This window comes from Echiichthys vipera (genome assembly GCF_963691815.1).
Source record: "Echiichthys vipera genome assembly, chromosome: 4".
In the NCBI taxonomy this organism is placed as follows: domain Eukaryota; kingdom Metazoa; phylum Chordata; class Actinopteri; order Perciformes; family Trachinidae; genus Echiichthys; species Echiichthys vipera.
Window position 1 is genome coordinate 21,933,600 of NC_139829.1, and position 22,127 is coordinate 21,955,726.

Sequence of the window (22,127 nt, forward strand, 5' to 3'; positions counted from 1 at the left end):
AAGAATTAACATTTTGTTTTTAGAAAGAATGTATTTTAAAATAAAATGTCAGTTTATTTTTTTATTAATACAAACGTAAAAGGAAGGAGATATAAGTGTAATTGGTTATGATTTTGCATGAGCTGTAGCAGTTGTACAGTGTGGCCTGTGTGGACACTTTTATATTAACTAACTAATGAAGAAGATACATATAGTTAAGTCAGTGTTTCTACTACAAGTTCCAATTTGAGCAGATAATCTAATTATTCTTTAAAGCATCCAATTAATTTGCATATTAATTAAATGGGTATTAAGCAGCAATCGTTTCTGTTGTGTTGGAGCCATATAGTAACTGCACTTTAATTTCCAACGGTAGGCTACAAGGCCTAAAAGGATTTTCAGGGCTTAACCCGCTCTGCGTTGGCTTATACTAGCTTCAGTTAAATTGTAACTAATTGACAATTATGTTGAAAAGTTGGTGCGTGTTGAATTCCTATTAGTCAATTGATTTTTTTATACATTTGATAGCATTTTAAAACCATGGAGTTACAACCACAAAGCCTTCTGGCAAGGATCAACAGGGCAATACAGCAGCCCATTTAGCTAAAAGGGTTAACGTTGTTTGTGAGAGAGTGATGAAGGCTGTGCCAGGTTGAAATTAAACATTCAGTCACTTATCATCGTCATTCACTTACTGCGTGCACCTGTAGGATCCCCATCATCCAGGGAGTCTTCCTGCTTTCCCGCCACGGAGCTGCATTAAGACAGAGTGGTCTTTGTTGTCAGGCTTTGCTGTCCTCTCACTGCTCACCGCCTTATACTGTAATGTCTGAAAACAACTTGGCCCTGCATAAACCATGTTTGAAAACTGAAGATGACAGCTATGAGAATATATAATCAAATACTCTGTTATGAGTAACAGTCTACTCATCCTTCAGACATGTCAGACCAATTGGCGAATGCTTCCACTTTGGATTATCGCATCACAGTCCTCTTGAGAGTAAATCATCCAAATACAAGATTCAATGAAATCAGATGGGCAAAACAGATTTTAAATGCTACTTCATCTGTTGTTTTATTTTTACAATTCAGAAATTGAATTGGTTGTATTGTGCCAGTCATGTCAGACTGCATTATGTGTTACTTCTTTTTCTCACAGTGGGCAGTACAGCTGTTTCTGCTGGGGGCGGCACACAGATGAAAGTAAAGCAGTGGGCATGCTGTTTAAAACTGAGGGAATATATTTCAGGGTAATACAACACCAGCAGTGAGCCTTCCTGTTGGACCACTTTGAACTGAATGTGTTAGCTTCTGCAGTGTCTGTAAGAGACCAAAGTGAACTAGTCTTTACACATATATATGCTTTACTTCTGGCACAGCCTTTATCTTCTAGTATAACACAAAGACCATGATATTCAACATATGCAACTACTTTCCATATTCCGAATATTCATAGATGATGTAAAAATAAATGTAGTGGGAGATGTCATTGCTTACATACATACTATAAAAAGCTACAAAGCTACACACACTCACACACACAAGCTACATATACTGTACATTTCAGGTAAAAATCTGATATATATATATATATATATATATATATATATACATATGAGCTTTTTACCTGTTCATACCTTAACGCATTTCACAGGATTTTTTCCAACCTCCTCCCTACCCAGACTTTTTCAGTTGTATGTCAGTTTATGACTCACCTATCATAATTACTGCGGCCACTAGAGGCCGCCACCACTATAAACGTACAACGCGGTTGTGATAAGCTGCTTGTACAAACGACCTTTGGGGGCTTTTCAGGGGAGGACAGACTTAGTTTACCGCTTATTTTATCACCCTTTAAGTATGTAAAAGTTGGTACATATTCACATTTTTGTTTGCTAAGATAAATCGGAACATTTCCAAGTGTGTTGGATTTTGCACGTGAGAGTGCTACTTAGAAATGTACAGCAATGTATTGTTACCACTAAGCAATTTAAAACATCCTTGTATGCCACCCAAGCATTCAAATGGATGACCGAAACGGATTTTTATTGCCGTTTTACCAAACAGCCTTTAAAATGGTAATTTGAACCAATGAAACCAAAATGACTTTCTACAGTTGAATTGAATTTCCCTCATGACTGGGAATGCATTATGTTATTATCTTGACTTCCCTCTTCTTCAGAGACCAAAGGATCGACGGGCTATCAACATTGCCTTCTCTCGTGTAGGCCTAATTGCTGCCTCGTTGAATAAATAAGTGCCTCACACACCCATTTTTTTTTTCTGTGGTTGAAGTACAGTGACTCCTCTGGGAGATGTCAGCATAGGGATTTGTGCAAATGTCATAGATTACATTTTTAAATACGTTGGTACTAAGCTGTCAAATATGACACAAACTTAGTTTGAAATATTGTAATCCTGAGTCCCCAGAGGTTGTGTATCGGGTGATTATAGTAGAAGCGATGAGGTTAGAGAATTAAATGGTTCCCACAATGCTGCATTATCTTAACTGCAATTGCCAAAAATCTGTGACATGGGAATGGTCTGGTTCTGGTTATCAAACCATTATCTCCACCCCCTTTTCTCTCTCACTCACTTCCTCTGTCTTTGTTCCTTTGCCATCCTCTCAGATTAAAGTGGTTTGCAAGAAGGTGGGAGATGCGGTGAATCATACAGTTCCAGTCTGATGAGCCTCTCAAACTGTCACCATCAGAACTCGATCCACTCACAAGGGCTTTGACGCTGAGGTTTGGGTTGGGTGGTTGAATCACAGTGTGATGAAATCTTGTAACCAATGAGACAACAAATTTGTCATTTCTCAGGAAAATGTGTTAACATGTATTAAATTTCAGGCTGCTCTCATTCACTGTTCATGAATACAACTACATAAGGTTATGCACTGTCATTTGTGTGTGATGGGTTAGGGTTTCACCAAGTGGTGTTCGTGTTTCGTGTCCCCACTAAGTCAAGCCACAACATTTTTTCTTATCCCTAGTCAATTTGATGTCTAACCCTAACCGCCATTGGTTGTTTGCCTAAACTTAACCGGTCACGTAATGTCAGTTTTGCTGCCTAAACCTAAAACTGTCATATTTTGTTGCTATGACAATACGGCCGCTTCACAGCGAATGTAATATTTCGCGAATGTAATATTTCGTAAGATATATGAACCTCTTTCATAGCGCTAAATAGAACATTATATTTTGGAAGATATCATATGAATTGTTGTGCATAACTTTTCGTAAGATATCATACAAACCGGTTAATGAGAATAGACGTCGCACATTTAACGAATAGGCCTTATTGTCATAATGACTCAGCCTCACTACAGCCACTCTGCTGTGATTTTACCTCTCACTTTTCAGGAGGTGATGATTGACTGACTGTCTCAGTAGAGCTGGAGTAGGAAGGACATCCCTTTTCGAAAATGGAGCCTTAATCTGGTCTGAAATTTGCCAACACCCCGTGACTCAAGAGTAGAGTGATGTGAAATTGTGAAGACGGAAGTGTGGAGAGAAAAATAAAGCACCAGATGAATGACAAAATAAAAGGTAGACAGATATCTGGGTTAGTCTTACTCATTTTCAGTTGATTCATTGGTTCTGTGAATTTAACATAGTTCAACCTCTATGTCACTATGGTAACTTATGCTGGGAAACTAGTTGATCTGTTAACGGAAATAAGTCAGAATAACTGAAAAAAGTTTGGTAAATTCTCTTTATGGAACAGTCCTCGATGGCTCTCACTCGAGGCGCCAATTAGTGGACAGTGGGGAAAGCCTACAACACCCGTCGGACCGACTGACAGTCCACCAGCTGTCACCGCTGTGACTGACACCTGCTTGTTGATTGACACCTGGTACTGTGGACTCTAGACACTTATGCCACTGGTGCAGCCGTCCACACCATGGCAGTGTGCAGCTTCCTTTTCTTGTCTTTCAATTATTTTTATGTTGTTCGGAAGTCGTAGAAATGGGTAGGCGTGGCATTCAGCTGCTGCTGTCTGGTTGTGTTTCTATTAAAACAAAGTTCATAGTTTACTGTAACATTGCTGGGTCTAAAAAATGTTCGACTTGGCTTGCAAGGTTAAAGCAGTAATAACCTTTATTGGAACCTGACTGATGATATCATAACATGCCTATGACTACTGATCTCTACGTTGGCACATATATGAATATACATTGCTGTAGAGAAATCTTTTAGACACTATTTGCCTGATTCAAGTTCAATATTTAATCAATCTATTTGACGTATTTGTGTTTTATTAATGATCATTGATTTACTGTTACAAATGTGCACTCGTCTGACTGCTAATGTCATGTTTATTGTTAACACTGTATGTCTTTCACAAATCTATAACTACATTTTAGGGCTCAATGTCAGAAATCTGTTTGACTCAAACACCAATATCAGCACTCGCCTCAAAAATCTCATGTTACTTACACAGTGACTTTTTTTGCACAGTTGCATAAAGCTTCCTTCGTGGTACTTTTTCCTTAGACAATATTGCTAAATATGGTTTTTGAGAAAACTCTGAATAAACATGATTAAAATCCGTTCCTGTCCTGTCGCTTACCTCGCTTGGCCTCTTCCTAAAGCTGAAGGGATCAGCTTCGGTGGTCTGGGCCTCCGCACTTGGCTCCAAAGGATCAGGGTTCATGTCTGTCCAGAGGTAACTTCATTTCTCCACATTTTCTGCTCCAAACAGCGGGTTCACTCACACACACGCATACACACACGCACACGCACACGCACACACATACACACACACAAGCTTGTTTCCCTGTGCCTTGGGAAATCACAGCAATCTTTGTATTCCCTGCGCATCACAGGTTTGGCTTCTCTGACTATTGAATTGTACATTGTGTTTCACACTGTTATTCATTTTGTTTATTTAAACAGTAGCAAACATATTAGGTGACTTCAGGGTTATTCCAAATTTTCCTTTATTCCACTTATGCATAAATTGAAATTAATTTAATGATTTTCTTGTACAGAATCACAGAATAATCCTGATTTGGATGGAAACTGTGAGACATATAATCAATAAAACACATTAAAATCAGAGCAGCTTTGGCCTTCCAAATTGGGAGTTTCACTAGAACAGATCCCTTGGGGTCAGAGCAATGTGACGCCCTTTTTACACTGTCTGAGGTGGCATGGGGCCAGAGGTAGACTACCTTTTATAGGTCATGTGATATTTAGGTCATCTTGGGGCCCGCACAGCGGACCAGGATCAAACACTCTTTGATTGGCTCTTTGACTCATTGATTTATGGCTACTGAAAGGCAACAGGAGTTCCACGGTTACATATAGAGACGTTTTACACTGCAGTAAGTGACTTGCAACTTTTAACTTACAAGTAGTAAAATGATTAAATGATTCCCATAACTCTAAAACTGAGTAGTTGTTAATTATGCTGGGGTCAGGTGGCAAATTCCAGCCAGAATCAGGTCAGTTTGAGCTCGTTGTCAAGTTGTTTGGTTAGAGTATGAAACCTGTTTACTGGTGCTTTGACATCAGAATGTAATCTATCTTTGTCTGAGACTGTTATTGATGGCGGCACATGCACCTTTGTTTTCTTCTGCATGCTCAGAGTTCAAATTTTACAAACTGCTTACAGTGAAGATGTGTTTAGGTGTCATTTTCTAATTGTCTAATGGAGACTTAATGCCACAGTAAATGGCAGGTTGTACATGTGAGATAGGAAATTAGTCAAAATTGACAAGCTGTTAACTCCAGCCTCCCCTGTTAGTCTCACCTAGTGCTTCTGTCATCTCTTTTTCTGACTGTGGCTGTCCAGACCAGTCCAGCCTTGCAGAGGAGTGATCTACTGTGGGTAACTTGTGCAGAGCCCTGAGACCTGATTACAATGCACACAGGTATGGAAAAGGCACCCACAACTTTTTACAAGGGCCCTCAGGCTTCAAGGACAATCTTCTGTGTTAGAGGCTTATCACCTCTAAGGATCTCAGTTGGTGTGAGTGCTTTCAGAAGGCAACACCATGATTTTAAACTTTAATTAAGCTGTCCTCACAGTAGAGTCAGCATCCTACCATCACCATCTATACTATCAGTGTGAAGCCTCTCTCTGGCTGTTATTAAGGAACAATATAAACATAACCATTGTGTAACCATCTTCTGGTCATTCATGATGTTGGACTGGTAAAACAAAAAAGGCTCCTCTGTCAAGTATGTTGGAGGAGATTTGTATATTCACTTTTTCATTTCTGTTGATCTTAAAAGATTAATGAGTTGAGATGAATGTTGATTGTTTTATGCAATGAGCACATTGGCAGTCCTCAATGATCCCCTTCATTAGTTGCAAGTGCCTTTTTCTATACTATACTTTGCAATCACTCTGCATTGCGTAATCTTAAAGCAAGATGGTAGCACAATTGTATACAGCTAGCTTCTTAAAAAGTCACTAAATGTTTATAGTTACTATACAAACATGGATAGGTCTTGAATCATTTTATGTTTAGGTTACTAAAGTTGCTTTGGCTCAAGGAGGATTCCTCATACACTGAAACCCCAAAACGGATTTTTATCAAATGGCAGTAAAGCGGGTTGCCAGTCCTTCAGAGTGCATATTGTAGAAAAAATAACTTGCATAGACAGCATATATGTTTGCACCGAACACTATTCTGGTTTTACAACAGATAAACAACTAATTGCATTATACAGTGTTTTATATTTGTTTGTCACGCTAAGAATGCACATTTTAATGTTGAGTCTAACTCGAATCAGACAGAATCAAATGATTTGCTGTTCTGTGAAGACAGACCAGAAAAGACACGACTTATCCCACACTGCTGGAAGTTATAATCACTGCCAGACAGAAGATTACCTACCACAAGCACACACACACACACACACACACACACACACACACACACACACACACACACACACACACACACACACACACACACACACACACACACACACACACACACACACACTCACACTCTCACACTCACACTCACACTCACACTCACACTCACACTCACTCAGCTAAGCCCTCCTACAGATGCAGCAGTAGCCAATCCTGGTGATTATTAGGCAGGAATTGATCAACTGTGGTCCATCCTCTCCCCCGTGTGGAAAAGCCAAGCACAGAGGTTAACAGTAAAGCACTGTCTGCTGACTCCCCAGTCAGGTAGTCAGATGATCCATTTCTGTAGATGAACCCTTTTTTTCTAATCACGTACTTCATAATATAAACCCACAACCACATTCCAATTAAAACTCTAAAATGAAACAACTTATTCTAAGTTAAACTTTATTCATATCTATTTTGTCTGTGGCATCTCGAAATATTAAAACTGTCTAGCCTGGCTCAATAGGGTGGATGGGAACTACTCCCTCCTAATATTGACAGAAATGTGTTGGAGCCAAACAGACTGTGACTCAAATTCAACCATGACTGCACCACCCCGTTTCCATTGCGCACCCTTGGATATGACTGGAGCGCTGCAGGGAGGGCATCAACATGAAACTTTAGTAATCAACGATTTTGATTATAATATATGCATCACTCACTCATAATAAAAGTTTGTTTTGGCATGATTAATTTGCTCTATGCAATGGAAATATGAGATTTGGAACTTGTCCGAAGTGAAGGTGCGCTCACTCTAAAATGACAGATGTAACGCCTGCACAAATGATCCACGTGATTTCGTGGCAGATGATTGTATTCTGATTGGATGAGAATGCACATCTCAGGCACAGGGCCAAATTAAGTTTTCCCCCTCTCCTCCCCAGGGTGTCTCATTCACTTTTTAGATGGGCACGCTGCCCCTCCTCTCTAACACTGACGAAATAACAGTGTGCGTTAGGCAAAATTGAACTCGTTGCTTGCCAGCACTTCGCGGTTTGTGTCACTTCGTTCAGAACCAGGATCATCCCGGAGTGGGACCCTGCAACTCTGGAGCATCACGAAGAGAGAGGCGCGCCGGGGAGATAAGTGCTGTTGCGCCGCTGTTGGAGTGGACATATTTGGGCAATTTTTACGTACCCATGTTACACACTGAGACTTACTGGATTTAAGGACAAATCGATGTTTCTGCATTTTATGGACTAAAACGCATTTAAACGTAAGTTATTTTCTGTATTATATGAACTATAAATTGAGACTTTTCCTCGATGCATGCATGCATTCTTGGCTTTTTGCTTTCTCAATATTTAAACTTGTATTATGATATGGAGCAAATATTAGACACGTAAAACAAATAAATCCGTTTCAGTTAACTTCTCAGTCTACAAATTGTGATGGACGCACCCAGTGATGCCGTGTTGTCCTTAGATAACCTACACTGGTGTGTCCCGCAGCTGACTGAGGCAAGTGAAATTCCGAAATCAGCCTTGCGGATTGGACAGTACTCCACAGTTTTAGAAATAATTTCACATTTTTTACTATTCTGAAATTACAATAATGCATGGTATTCATATGGCTGATGGACAAGCAGCAGGTGTTTCAGTGCAGAAAAAGGAAAAAGTCATACAAATGGCACCAGAACCAGAAGTCAAAGACTAAATTTCTTACTGATGACTCTATCAGTTTTTTAGTTCCCAGTAGATCATTTTGTTTCATAGCAAGGAGCATCTACAAAAATCTGCTCCAAATTATACGCCTGTGATGCTGATCTTTCTTTGACTGACCACTATCATCATTATACAAATATATAGATATTTATTTATATTTTACATAAATGGGAAATGAATATGCAGTAAGCGATGTAACGTTATTAGGCTTGGACATCTTTCTCTTATTGTCTCCCCAAAGTGTAATTTAAGTTTCCATTAGGGTGGGTCTGTTGACTTGGTATAAGTCACAATATACCCACCCTTTATACTTATGATTGAGTGTCTCATTTTAGTAGAACAGTTTTCAGCTTCCACTGCGACCCACCACTTGTGTTTATACAGTGGGGTGGAAATGAGGACAGGGGGCTCACTGCTCCTGTTGGTTCGGCAGTTTGACCCAACAGGAAGATTTATTTTTTACAGGAACAAATTAAAATTGTCTGCCAGCTAATGTGATATGTCAGATAAACGTGATGTCCCTGGTTTCCACAAGTTGTTTTTAAGAGGGCAATAGATCCATTGTTATATAGAAAAATGCTTTATCAAAGTGTATTTATTTTTGTTTAAAGTTTATATCATTTCATTCCTGTTAGTATTGCTTTGTTAAAGAAAGGTTTTAGGCTTTCCTCTGAAGCCAAGGTGTGATAGAAATTATCTAAAGCAGGCTAATCTATTATAACTCAACAAATGCATGTCTCCCTCTGTGGATTCAGTAAAAAAGAAAAAAGAAAACCTAAAAGAAACAACATAAAATGAAAAGACCTTGTATGAGATGTATCTAATGTTCATTTTAAATTTTTTTTCCAACAGATGATACCATATATAAAGTATATCCTGTGGTTGTGTTGTCTCTGTGAAGCTGCAACTGCAACAGGTACGTTTGAAATGAGTAAATGCTTCTCCCTCTAGCTCTGTCTTTCTCATGTCGCTCCTCCCTCTCTCCTCCCCAAATCTCCCCCTCGCTCTCTTCTTTTCTTTATCTTCCTCCTTTTCTCCCTTCCCCTCACCCCTTCCCCTCACCCCTTCTCTTCCCCTGTCCACCTGTGTGAGTTTCACCAAACGTATAGTTATTTGTCACATTCAGATGACGTCCGTATGCTACAGCTTATCCGCAGCAAACTGACCGATGTTTCAGAGGTGCCTTGCAGCGTTAAAGTTTCACTCTGTTCTTAAAGTAGCAGACTGTTACAAGCCCCCTCCAGTCTTCTTGTGAAGCCTGCAAGACTTCACTCAATGGTGAAGGTGACAGTGTTGGCCATTGAGGTTTACATCTCAAGCCCCGCTGGCCCCCCCTGACACTCCCGGTCTCTGGGTACGGATGGACACCTTTCAATTAGACTTGGTTCTCAGTCTTGAAATAACAGCTGGTTTCATCCTTCATCCTAATAAGGCCCTCTATTAAGGCACACACACTCATGCCTCTGGGGCTGTCCCACCACTGTTTCCAGAGCATTCCCCACATTGTTCCCTGTGAAAGTTGAATCTTCTTCCTCTCTACGGGGCTAAGCGTGATTCAGCCTGTTGCCATTTGTTTGTGTCTGGTATCCTGTCTGACATCCCCTTTGCTTTGCCTTATCACATAGAAGTGGAGTGAGATGAAGATACAGTCAACAGTGGACAGATCCCGGGGGGTGGAGGGTTCATGACAGTAACAGTTCATCTTGTCTGGCTTAGCAGTAGTGTAATTCTTTAGTTTTTACAGAATATCCAAAATGTGGGATTCCATTAAATATCCTTAGATAAAGTAGAGAGTCATAAGAAGGGAGATATACAATATTGTCCAGTGTGCAGCACGCTGATGACATTTTTGAATTATTTTCTGTGGTTCTACCTGTCATCATCATGAAGGTGAATGAGGAATTATTTGAGAGTGAAAACTAACATGCACATAACTCAGTAGTGGCCAAACATGAACTAATGCAACCACTACTCCACTATTTAAGCAATTATCTTTAACTTCATACAAACATGCTAGTGTACATACACTGTAGTCAGTGTTGAATGTGTTCCCACACCCAGCCTTTTAAGGATGAGGTTTGACTTTCCGACAGTCATTTTGAGGCCATGATGCATGTTTTCTTTTATTAGTCTGGGTGTAGTTGTCACACCCCGTCAATGTAAATGAGTCGGGCAGTTTATAGTGTCTACTTGCATCAGTTAGAATGAGTGTAAACAGAAGAGGCTTACTTGTAGGAATAAAGTCGGAAAAATGAAGAAAACAAAGAGCCGAAAAAAACAAACAAACAAATAATACAGTAGTGACTACATGTACATGATTTGGAAATGCATTTAACCCTTTTTCCTTTTTGCATTTCAGCCTCCAATGCATTATCGATAATTAGACCAGTCACTGGGTCACTCTCTGGGAAGGTAAATCTTCCCTGCTTCTTCTCTACCATCCCAACGTCAGCGCCAGTGATTGGTCCCAATGGAACTGCCATTTATAGCAGAGATTACTTGCGAATCAAATGGACCAAAATAGAAGGAGAAGTGGAATCCACAGTGATGGTGGCACAAAATGGCGTCATCAAAATAGGCTCCAGCTACAGAAACCGAGTATCAGTACCCAGTCACCCTGAGGATGTAGGTGACGCCTCACTGACAATGGTCAAGCTGCGTGCCAGTGATGCAGGCACATATCGATGTGAGGTCATGTACGGCATTGAGGACACCCAGGATACAGTTAACCTTGATGTCAATGGTAAGAGATTCATGATATCCTCTCTCTGTCATACAAACGACTCTAAAATTGCTTCCCCAAGATACTCTCTGAACGTACAGGGGGGTTGCTGCAAGGGTTTAATAATAGTGAAATGCAATACAAGTGGTGATAGAAATGTAAACTATATGAAAGAACTATGGGCGCCCTTCTGCTTACTTTGATAGAAGCAGCTACCCAGTAGTTACAGAGTAACCACAGTTTTCAGTTCATCTTTTAGAGGCAATGCCCTTCTAAAAAGAGATGAGACTTCGGGTCCCTGTCCATAACAACCACTGCAATGTGTTCAGCCAGTCACCCAATAAGCCATTAGACTCCAAATATAGATGTTTTCCACATGGTGGCAGGACAAAGGCTATGCTATAACCTCATCCATCCCTGTCATCTTCAGTGCCACCTTGTCAGTGGGGTTACCAGTCCTTACCTATTGTCATTATGTGCATTCTATGTGTCACTTGAGAAGTATTCTGGGAGATATAACTCATTTTTGAGATGAAGAAAACATGGGTGGGGTGGGGGATACCGGGATAGTTTTGGTTTGCACTGGTTTATAATCTGCACAACCTCTTTTCCAACTATCTGCAATGTTAATTAGGTGCATCAATCATATCTTTTGCATTTGTTTACTGTCCACAAATATGGGGATTTCAGGGCCATGGCATCATCTGCACTTATCTTGTTCATTTGTGGTGAACTGTAGAGTACTTCCCTTATCCTCTTGGTTTATTGCAAAGTTCCCCCTTTCCAACAAAGCTGAAATGGTGTGTGTTTTATTTGACATAATTTATAGCACAGAAATTATGCTGATGAATTCCAGATCACTATGTTCATGTTTCTGCACAAAACTTCATTAAGTTTCGTTTTTGGATGGTCATTATTTAAAATTCTATTTGTTTCCAGGTGTTGTGTTTCACTACCGCGCAAGCACCAACAGGTACAATTTTGACTACCAGAAGGCCATCCAAGCTTGCCAAAATATTGGAGCATCCATTGCTACATATGACCAGCTGAAAGCTGCTTATGAGGATGGCTTTGATCAATGTGATGCCGGCTGGATTGCTGACCAAACAGTGAGGTTAGCTGCCTTTAATGATCTGGCATAAAATAATTTATTTTAAAAATGCTATTCAATATTTGACTGTATTCTGATGTAATACATGCATACATATATATAGTACCAGTCAAAAGTTTGGACACGCTTTCTCATTCACTTGAATAGAGAAACGTGTGAATCTTTTGACTCCGACCACCTCCTGTACATATAATTTCTCTCTTTTTCTCTACCTTTACAGATACCCGATAACAAAGCCAAGGAAAGGCTGCTATGGCAACCTACAGGCTAAACCTGGTGTTAGGTCATATGGGACCAGGAAACCTACGGACACCTATGATGTATACTGTTACGTGGACAAACTAGATGGTGAGCCAACCACAAAACTAGGAATTTCTAGTTCTAATCAATGAGGTGTCATTTAGAGGCATCGACACACCCTCTGAAATGATGAAATCCCCAAATGATCTCAGTGCCAAATCAAATTATTTTCACAGTTTATAAGACTGCTGTGGAAACACATTGCTTTATTTGAAATCTGCCTTGGTGACAATGTGTGATTATTTCTTGTGCCAAACAATTTCACATGTTGTAGAAACAGAGTTAGGGTTAGAGAGAAACTCAAAATAGTTTGACACTAAAGCAGGTATCAAAATTCATTTTTTTACCATAATGGTTTTTGAAAAAGTTGGCAACCAATTTGTAATAATAGGGTTTTTAAATGTCTTTGGCACTGCTTATGGGAATTCATCAATCCTTAGCCAGCAGTCATTGTCTGTCTGTTAATTATCAAGCCTGTTACTGCTGATGGACTCACAATCCACTCAGTGTTTTATGAGCGTTATCATTTCCCTTTAAAACATCTTTGACTCCAGTCAGCCCTTTGTAGTTGCTTTTTTATACCTGGGATTTATACAATGCAGCCCTGCAGTACAAAATATACCTTTCAATTATTTGAGCATAATTTCCAAATAAATAAGTCGTGAATATAAAGCCATCAGTCAGTCTAGTGACATTTTTATTATTGGTGTTATGAACAAAAGTAGACAATGGCTGTTGCCAGAAAACATTTTCTGCCAGAAATCTGGTTGGGTTTAGGTAGAAGAAGTTTTAGAAAAAGATCTAAGTTTGGGTTAAAATAGACCCTTTCTGGTAGAATGCCCTAAAGGCTAACTTTAAGAATAGAGCAGGACCCAAAGGGAAGACCTGTCTGGGTTTAAAGCATCTCCTAATCTCAATGCCATTGTAAATCACTGGGATGAAACCAACATCCATCCATCTTCAACTGCTTGTCCCTATCGGGGTCACGGGGGGGCTGAAGCCAATCCCAGCTGACATCGGGTGTGAAGCGGGGTACACCCTGGACAGGACGGCAGTCTATCGAAGGGCACATAGAGACAAACAGAGACACCTATAGGCGATTCAGACTCATCAATTAACCTAACACGTGCATGTCTTTGGACTGTGGGAGGAAGCTGGAGAACCCGGAGAGAAAATGCATGGGGAGAACATGCAAACTCCACACAGAAGGGCCCCAGCTGGGATTCGAACCAGGCAACAATGCTAACCACCACAGCACCACACCGCTTGAAACCATCATGGCATATTTAAAATGTTACACCAAAGACTAACTGAAAACATGTAGTCAGTCAGTCTTTCTTGTAAAGTAGTTTGTTTTCAACTAGGATCTCACCTTTCTGTAGTCTTTCATTCATATTATCCTGCAGGCAGAGACAAATGTTCATAATTGCCATCGTGCAGTGACCTTTGTGAAGGTAAGACCCTTACACAAACAACATGAGGGAAGGAAACATAGAAGGTGTAATCGTGTCCACTCACCCCGCAGGGAAACCTAATGTCCTGAAGTACAGACACATTCATTGACAGGCGAGGCACATTGTCTGCATTGCTATCCCACCTCAGATTAATATAATGAATGAACTACTGTTGTCCTAAATATGATCGGTGGGAGATGTTTTGGGTCTGTGCCCTGCACAGCTGGGACTTTTGTCAGCTGTTTTTGGTCTACGTCTCTTCTCAAAGGTCAGAATGATCAAAATATCTGTAGTTTGAGATTACTCCAAATGCCTTTTTAGCTCTGATTTCACAATAAAATGACTGTCCATCTGTTAGTGATACAGTACATGGAATTGAATCCTCAGACGTGATCTGTGCTCACTTAAAGTAATCAGATTTTGTTGCTAGGATCACTGATGATATGCGCCATTGAGTCAATGCTCCTTGTAAACCCTTTTTTCATTTTGCCATCCTTATTGCAGGTGAAGTGTACTATGCTCCTGTGACCCAAAAGATGTCTTTTGAGGAGGCCAGTGCAGAGTGTGAGAAAAGGAATGCTGTCCTTGCAAGCCCTGGGCAGCTCCATGCTGCCTGGCGACATGGTCTGGACAGATGTGACTATGGCTGGCTCTCCGATGGCAGTGCACGGCACCCTGTTGCAGTTCCCAGAGTGCAGTGTGGGGGAGGCCTGATCGGCGTCAGGACCATGTACCGCCACAGAAACCAGACTGGCTTCCCAGAACCAACCAACAAGCTTGGAGCTTATTGTTTTAAAGGTAAACTCACTTAAATTATTTAGAACATGTACAGTATGTCATCATGGAACAAAGAATGACCTGCATATGGTGTGTCATATGTTTGTATGACAGTAGTTGAAGTCACAGACCATTCCCTGTCAAAACCAGGCCTGGACTGTGAGGAGCTATGATCTCATCTTCTAGTTGCGTCTGCTCCCCCCGTTTCTTTGCACCACCGTACACATTCCCACATCTGAACCAGAATTGTGGAAATCATGAAATGGTTACAATTTTGGAAGATATGGAAGATTTTCCTATGAGCGTTGCATGTTATTTGCCAGACCATTTGACTTTTCTGTCTCACATTTTAGTTTCCCGCCCGTTTCCTTTTGGCAACTAAAATTAGCCAAGTGGAGAGTAAAATCATAATCAACTATGTTTACTTTAAAAGAAATGGTAGTTTTTATTCTAATGGGTTAATTTGCTTGCAAGCTTGTGAACAGTCAGTCAGTCGTTTTACTTTCCATATTTGCACAATCCACGTAGAAAATAACTAATTTCATTCTAGCTAAATTCACTATATTGGCTCACTTATCGGTAATCAGTGAAGTTTTCCCCTCTAAAATTGGTCTTGTTCTCAGTCTTGGTCTTGGCCTCAGTCTCAACAATCCCATATCGGTCAAGGCCTAATTTAAATATTTAATTTTATAAAATATGATCACATTTATAGAATGCCAAAAGTCCAGTGAATTGTTATTCAGATCATAACAAAGTCAAATATACATTTGGGGATGTGGAAATTCCTCAATTGTGCATTCTCTAAACTCTTATTACTTTCTGTGCACTTGCTTGTAGGACAAACACTTAGATATGCATGGTACTGACACCTTGTTGCAAACCATGCAAATAAGTGACCATGGGAAGACAGGAGAATAGCTACGGAGCCTTATTAATAATGACACTTCATGGTTCACTGGACGTTAGCAGAATTAGACTAATCCTTCAAAATGTGAGTGTTGTTAACTAATCAGTGTCCCCAGGGTAAAACCAAGTGTCTCCATCGAGAGAAGCAGAAAAACTACCTCACCTGTCAGTCCTTTTAGTCTCGCTATCTAACTCCCTTTTTGCCTTTCTCATCTTGTTTCCGCTGTCAGAGTTTGCCCTCTGTCATTCTCACTTGTACTTATCAGAGCAGACGTTTGGATAATGGACAAAGCTACTGCTGGACTTCTAAATTCAGTCATCCTCAGTGACCCCTGACCTGGCCTTTCCATCTTTACAAATGAGAGGTTGGACAGATAAGCCATCTCCTGCCTGGCCATTTACTGCCCCGAGCTATGCTAGCTCTTGTGGTGATAAGTCCCAATGGAGTTCAGAGGGCACACAAACAGGCCACCCTCACCTCCTGCTCTGTGTATTCCATGTCATCCCTCTCAGTCCTGTTGTATTTACGCCCCGTCTAAGTGCTTTTCAAGTACCCTTGTTTGGTTGGAATCACTCCATCATTTCCTGTTTTCCCACTCTCAACAATATCTAAAAAAAAATTATGTAAACCTATGTCAGTTAAACTACACGGAAAGACAGGGAGAAAGGAGGTTGGTGCAGAAGGAAAAGTAGGATAATTGGTCTCTGACTTGTCTCTACATTGGCCAGAAGAAAACAAAGGCCTCAGTAATAGCATCGGTGAGATAATGCACTCTCTGAGAGCAGGCCCTATTTTTCCTGTTAGGGAAAAAACGTGTCTCACACTACATCAGAGATAGTTTCATGAAAAAAGAGGGCTAGTACGTAATTTTCAACAGCTGGCTTTACACAAGCCATCTGCACCAGTGAGGAAAGCTTTCTAAGTTTCTTTTTATGGGTGTGAGTAAATGAGAGAGTATGTGAGGACAGAGAGGCAGGGGCTAACATAAGTTAATTCAAGGGGAACCTCAGTATCTTTCAACCTGAATGTTGTCAGACATTTATACTAACAATCTGAGTCAGTGGCAAAAACAAGCAAATTAAGTGGACATATATTGACAGTTCACAACTTCCACATGCTATTACATTGTACCCTGTGTAACCACTTAATCACAATAACAGGGGAGAATAGGGGTCATGTTAAAAAACACCAAAGTTACCCTTTTAAAGGGATTAACTCATTGACAAAACCTCAAGAAAAAGCAATTAATTAGTGAGCATTTGAAGACCATCACTGAGCTCTGAAAATATGAAATCATAGGGTGATGCTTAATGACAGGACAAAACACAAGTAAACAGCTTTTTTTGGAGAGACAGTGCACAATGTACAAGAGATGATGAGAAATAACCAGGGAAATGCTAACAAAACAACTCCTTAAATTCAATTCCAAACAATTCCTTAAAGTGTATATGCTGTTTAGTTCTTCTGTTACAATCATTTGAATCCAGAAATGTTTAAAGAAACAATCAAAGAGCACTTAGTTTTTCACAGAAAATAGAACACTTTGAAAGTGACCTCATCTACCAAACTATCCAATATCATCAGACATAAGAAGCAGTCTTAAATGAAAAACACTTTGATAATATTGACCTTGCTGATACCTTGATATGTTATTTGCAAACAATTCTGGTGAGGATAAAATCTTTTTTCCATAACTTAGCATCAGTAAACCTGTTTCTTTGAGAACATTGCGCAAATGAATGTTAGTGCCGTTTATAAACAACGCTATGAGTTAAGAGAGGAAGTCCTTCACAGTAAGGTTTCTAGGAAACTTTTTACTCCTGGTACTTTAATGTTAAGTGTCACACTGTTATTGCAGCTGTTGCATATTGCTCTTTGGTTGCACTGACTAATAAGGCTGGTCACAAGCTCCGTGCTTCACATACTTACACGGTATAAAACATTTAGATTTCATAGTAATTGTATCTGTTTCACACACCATGCATGTGTGAAACAGATACAATTCTATAAAAATACATTGGATCCAAGTAATCTTGGCATCTTTCCATCTTTTCATTTGTGTGCTTATGTGTGTTTCCTAGGAAGGACTCGGGTGATCAATCAGACTTCCTTTGTGGATGTGTCTGTGGTAGAAATCACCAGCACCACCGCTTCGCTAAACCCAACATCTGAAACTGTGTCAGATGCAGAACATTCTCCAGGCTCTGCTGTTCCCACGAATCCTCCATCTATGTTCTCTACCAGCATGACTCCACCTCGCCCCACACCAGCAGGCCAAGAAGAAGAGTTAATCACCACAGTTGCACCCACCATCCAAGAGGAACATGAAGACACCGATGATGTGGCACCCACACCAGATTTTAATGTTGATGACTTTGTAAATGAAAATGAAACCTTTGTGGAATCCGTTCCCCTTCGCGGTGACACATTCCCGGGTCCCCAACACACAACAAAGAGCACTGATACCACAGAGTCAGTGAGCAAACCCTCAGAGGAGCCAGATGATCAGTCAGTAATTGAGATCAGCACAATCCAACCTGATGTCGCCATACCAGATGCCTCTCTCAGCACAGAGCCTATGTATGCAAAGGGGAGCACTGAGGAAACTATTCTGGATTCTGATATCACTACAGCGTTGACCTTCAACCTCACTGACACTCCAACAGAATCAACTGAACTGACCAGTGAGGAGGCGTTCAGCTCTTCAGAATCACCCTCAACCATTGAGCTTTATTCAACAACACCATTCCCAGACTATGATAACATCGAGACTGAGTTTGCCGTAGAGGGACTGCCACCTACTCAGCCACCCCAATGGGACCTCTCATCCAGCCCAGCAGACAGCACTACAGTCGTGGATGGAACAAAAATCCCTACAGCCATTCCCACTGACACCACCTTTATGTGTAACACCCAACCTGGCAGTGAGGTGGAAATCACCACCAAGGGTCCATCAGAAACTACCAGCACTGCTACACAAACCACACCTCAAACCCAGGATGTAGAGACACCAGCTTTCGTCTACAAAGAAGAGAACACATCTGCAGCTGCGAAAGCTGGCACGGCCCCCATGGACGTTGGAACCTCAGCTGAAGATGTGACATCGCCAACAAGTGTACATGTCTTCGATGAGTCCACCACTCTGGTGCCAGAGCACAGCGGTGACTCCCTGGCAGAGGAGGACGCAGTAACAGAGATTGGCACAGAGTTCTTTACATCAGCTCACATAGTGTCCACAACCACCACTCCAGGTACAGTGGCTTCTGATGAAAAGTCCATCCAAGTGACCACTGCCATGCAGAATGTATCAGGTAAGACATACCAATATTACATTTAACCTTTGATGTTCGTTTTTTGGCAACTTTGTGTTCAGTGTAAATGGTTCTAATTTTTGTAAAAGTTTTTAAGTTTGTGAATGTGTAATTCACATTTGATTCTGCAAATACGAAATTGTATTACTTGATCTTTATTTTTCCGTAATAATGAGATGGTAAATAAATAGAGGAGTGCAAGACTAGATAGTCAAGCTTTTACCATAATTGTTATAGACTGGCCTGTAATTTACTGAACAATAGTGAATAGTCTTGAATAGTATTTTTGCATTCTTTATCATAATGTTACATTGTACAGTAGCTGGGAGTATGGGAAGCCTGTGCTGTCCAGGGTGCTGAAGTAGAGAGAAAGTTTGATTTTAACTGCCAGTGAAATGCATAGTGGTTGGAGTAAACTGGTGTAATGTAAACACATTATAGGCCATGTATAGGGCCTCTCCTGATAGGTAATTGGATTTTTCTTAGAACAGAATAAACACCGTTATTGTCCACTCAAATGGAAAAAACGAATAATCAGTGCATATCTTAATTAGACATAATAAACTGCTACTAATATCCAGTAAAAGTAATTTGTTGACTATTATGACAAGGTTAGAATAAAAGATCTCTTAAAGATGTTTCTCATTGCTGTGGGTACCCTATATCATCTTCATGAAGGAAGTTATTCAAATTCATTAAACAAATGATGTGAAGCGTCCTGAGCTATTAATCTGGCTTTCCTCCTGGTTTGTGTGGTGTACAGATTCACCAGCTGTCTCTGGGGGTTCCTTATTATTTTTCTGGCAGTATAAAGCATTTTTGTGAACTTGCTTTTGCTACTAGCCCCTGCATTACCGCACCAGCATGTGATGCTGTAGAAAATGGTGTAAACCATCCTCAGGATGTCTTTGCTCAAAGCTATTTAGTTTTCTTAAAAGGAACAATCTTTGCATTACCCTCTTTATAAAAAAGTAACCGGAATTTTCATTCAAATTTAAGTTTGTGTGTAAAATAATTATTCAACCTAACCAGGTCAAATTCATGATCAAACAACTACAGCTCTTCAAATTAGTATGATATTAAGAGATGATTGAAACTTTGTGTTTGCATCAGGAGTCAATTCTTTGCATGTTTCTTACGCAACTTTGTTAGGTTGAAGTGTTTTGTTTTCCGGTTCCTTCTGGCTCATGTTTGTGTGTGTTTTCAGTGTGGACTGCTGCTGAAAGACTCCTTAGCCCTAGGGCCACCTCCATCAGCTGAGCAGATGTCCCGATACTCATTGTGACTGACATAGTCAAGCCAGAGAATATGATAAAGAGAGAAGAAGACAAAGAGAAAAATATAGGCAGAGGACCGCAGTAGAGAGAGAGAGAGAGAGAGAGAGAGAGAGAGAGGGGGGGGGGGGGCAGGATTAGGATCATATCATATCATTACATGAAAAAACTAAAACTAAAAGCTTGACATGAAACATAATTTACCAAGGTTGTTATCATCTTTTAATATAATCTGTATTGCTGTTTATTTTTGGTGATATATGGATGACTAAAATGTTCTTATTTGATTGATGTCAATTAAGTTATTATAGAAAGATATTTAATTACAGCAAAATGAGAATTTTGACATACGTATTTCGGCCTTGACTTTCAGGTAAACAGGCAATACTCTCATATGCAAACAGCAGCTGCATTATTTGTAATCCTCTAATGTGCTCTCCATCTGAGCTGCAAACATCGCCATGGTGACTCATTCCTTGTCTCTGAAGAGCCGCTCTTGTCTGATGAGAGGGATCTGTTGAATTGGAAAGGATACAAGTGCATTACAAGCACTGGTCATTTTGCAGTGTTTTTTGGAATTTGGTCTGAGTCGTGGTGCTGGTGCCTGAGAGACACAGCAGCAATCTGTACTCCAGGTTATATACACTCTAGACTGCTTGTGTTCATCAGCACTGTGTTTATGCATTGTGGTAAGTTTAGTTGCCAAGAGTATACAGTACATCACATAACTTGTAGTATGTGAAAGCAACACAAAATATGTCTGAGTGTCTTTATGCCTTGTGTGTATTTGCACTGCAAATCACTATGCATTTGCAGTATTTCTCTCCTTCTGTATGCGCCAGCTTACTGACAGCCAGCCTGGCAATAATAGAGATTTGTTGGCAGTCTATGTGAGTAAGCACACATGCCTGTTTTCGGCACAGACTGGATACCACCTCAAGAGGTGATGTCATTTCTAACGCAAAGCCTTCCCTCTCTGTGACAGCTGGAGGCTGCCCGACCAAGGCAAGTGATTCTAGCTACTTTTTACTGCTACATCATGTGATGTGGCTCAGCTGAGGAACTCCCAGACTTGTTTTGCCCTCCCAGCTTGTGTGGAAAAGGCTTATGGAAACTATTGTGGCAGATGGTGTTGTCTGGCTGCATGGTTACAAAGTGCACAGTAATATCAATAAATGAATATGTAGTATTGTAAAATATGTCAGTGTTATTGTCATGTGACACACATTTTTGATAAATAGACAGTTAATACCAAGTGTTTAATTTATTATGAAATATTGAGCCTGTGAGGTGTGCCAGCCATGTGATAAAAAGTTCTATTTAACATTCATTTCAGTAACGCGGGGTAGTGTGTTGGTCAGTCAGGTTGGTCCATTGCTGAGTTCCTCAGGTTTAAGTGTCTTTCTGCAAAGTCAATATACAGAGAGAGAGGCGTACGAGTAAAAGTTTGTGTACCAAATGATTTCATGTTGTTGTGTGTGAATGATCATTTCCTCCTCTTTGCTTATACAATCACTGGTACACAATTCAGGCCCAACAGGACCAAACTGTTCAGGATTAACTGTAGCTTTGTTTTTGCCACCTGCCCTATGCATATTATTCGATTTGTCAAAAACATGATGCTGTGGTTAACCCTCAGGGCTATTTTGTATTAATTAATGGCATTCTGAAAAACCTGTTCTCTTAAAGAGGTTACGGTAATCAAGTGAGTCAGAGAGATGAAGATGATCCAAAGATGAAAGGTTG

At 40.3% G+C, this 22,127-nt stretch overlaps 1 protein-coding gene across 1 annotated transcript; it reads left to right on the forward strand.

Annotated features, from left to right (window-relative positions):
• Positions 1 to 3,950: 3,950 nt before the first annotated feature.
• LOC310946338 (versican core protein-like) lies at positions 3,951 to 14,924 on the forward strand (the record flags this gene model as incomplete). Its single annotated transcript, XM_083912780.1, has 5 exons — positions 3,951 to 3,954; positions 10,885 to 11,268; positions 12,187 to 12,361; positions 12,579 to 12,706; positions 14,617 to 14,924. 5 exons carry the CDS (start codon positions 3,951 to 3,953, stop codon positions 14,922 to 14,924), a joined length of 999 nt encoding a protein of 332 aa, XP_083768906.1.
• Between the last annotated feature and the right edge of the window lie 7,203 nt (positions 14,925 to 22,127).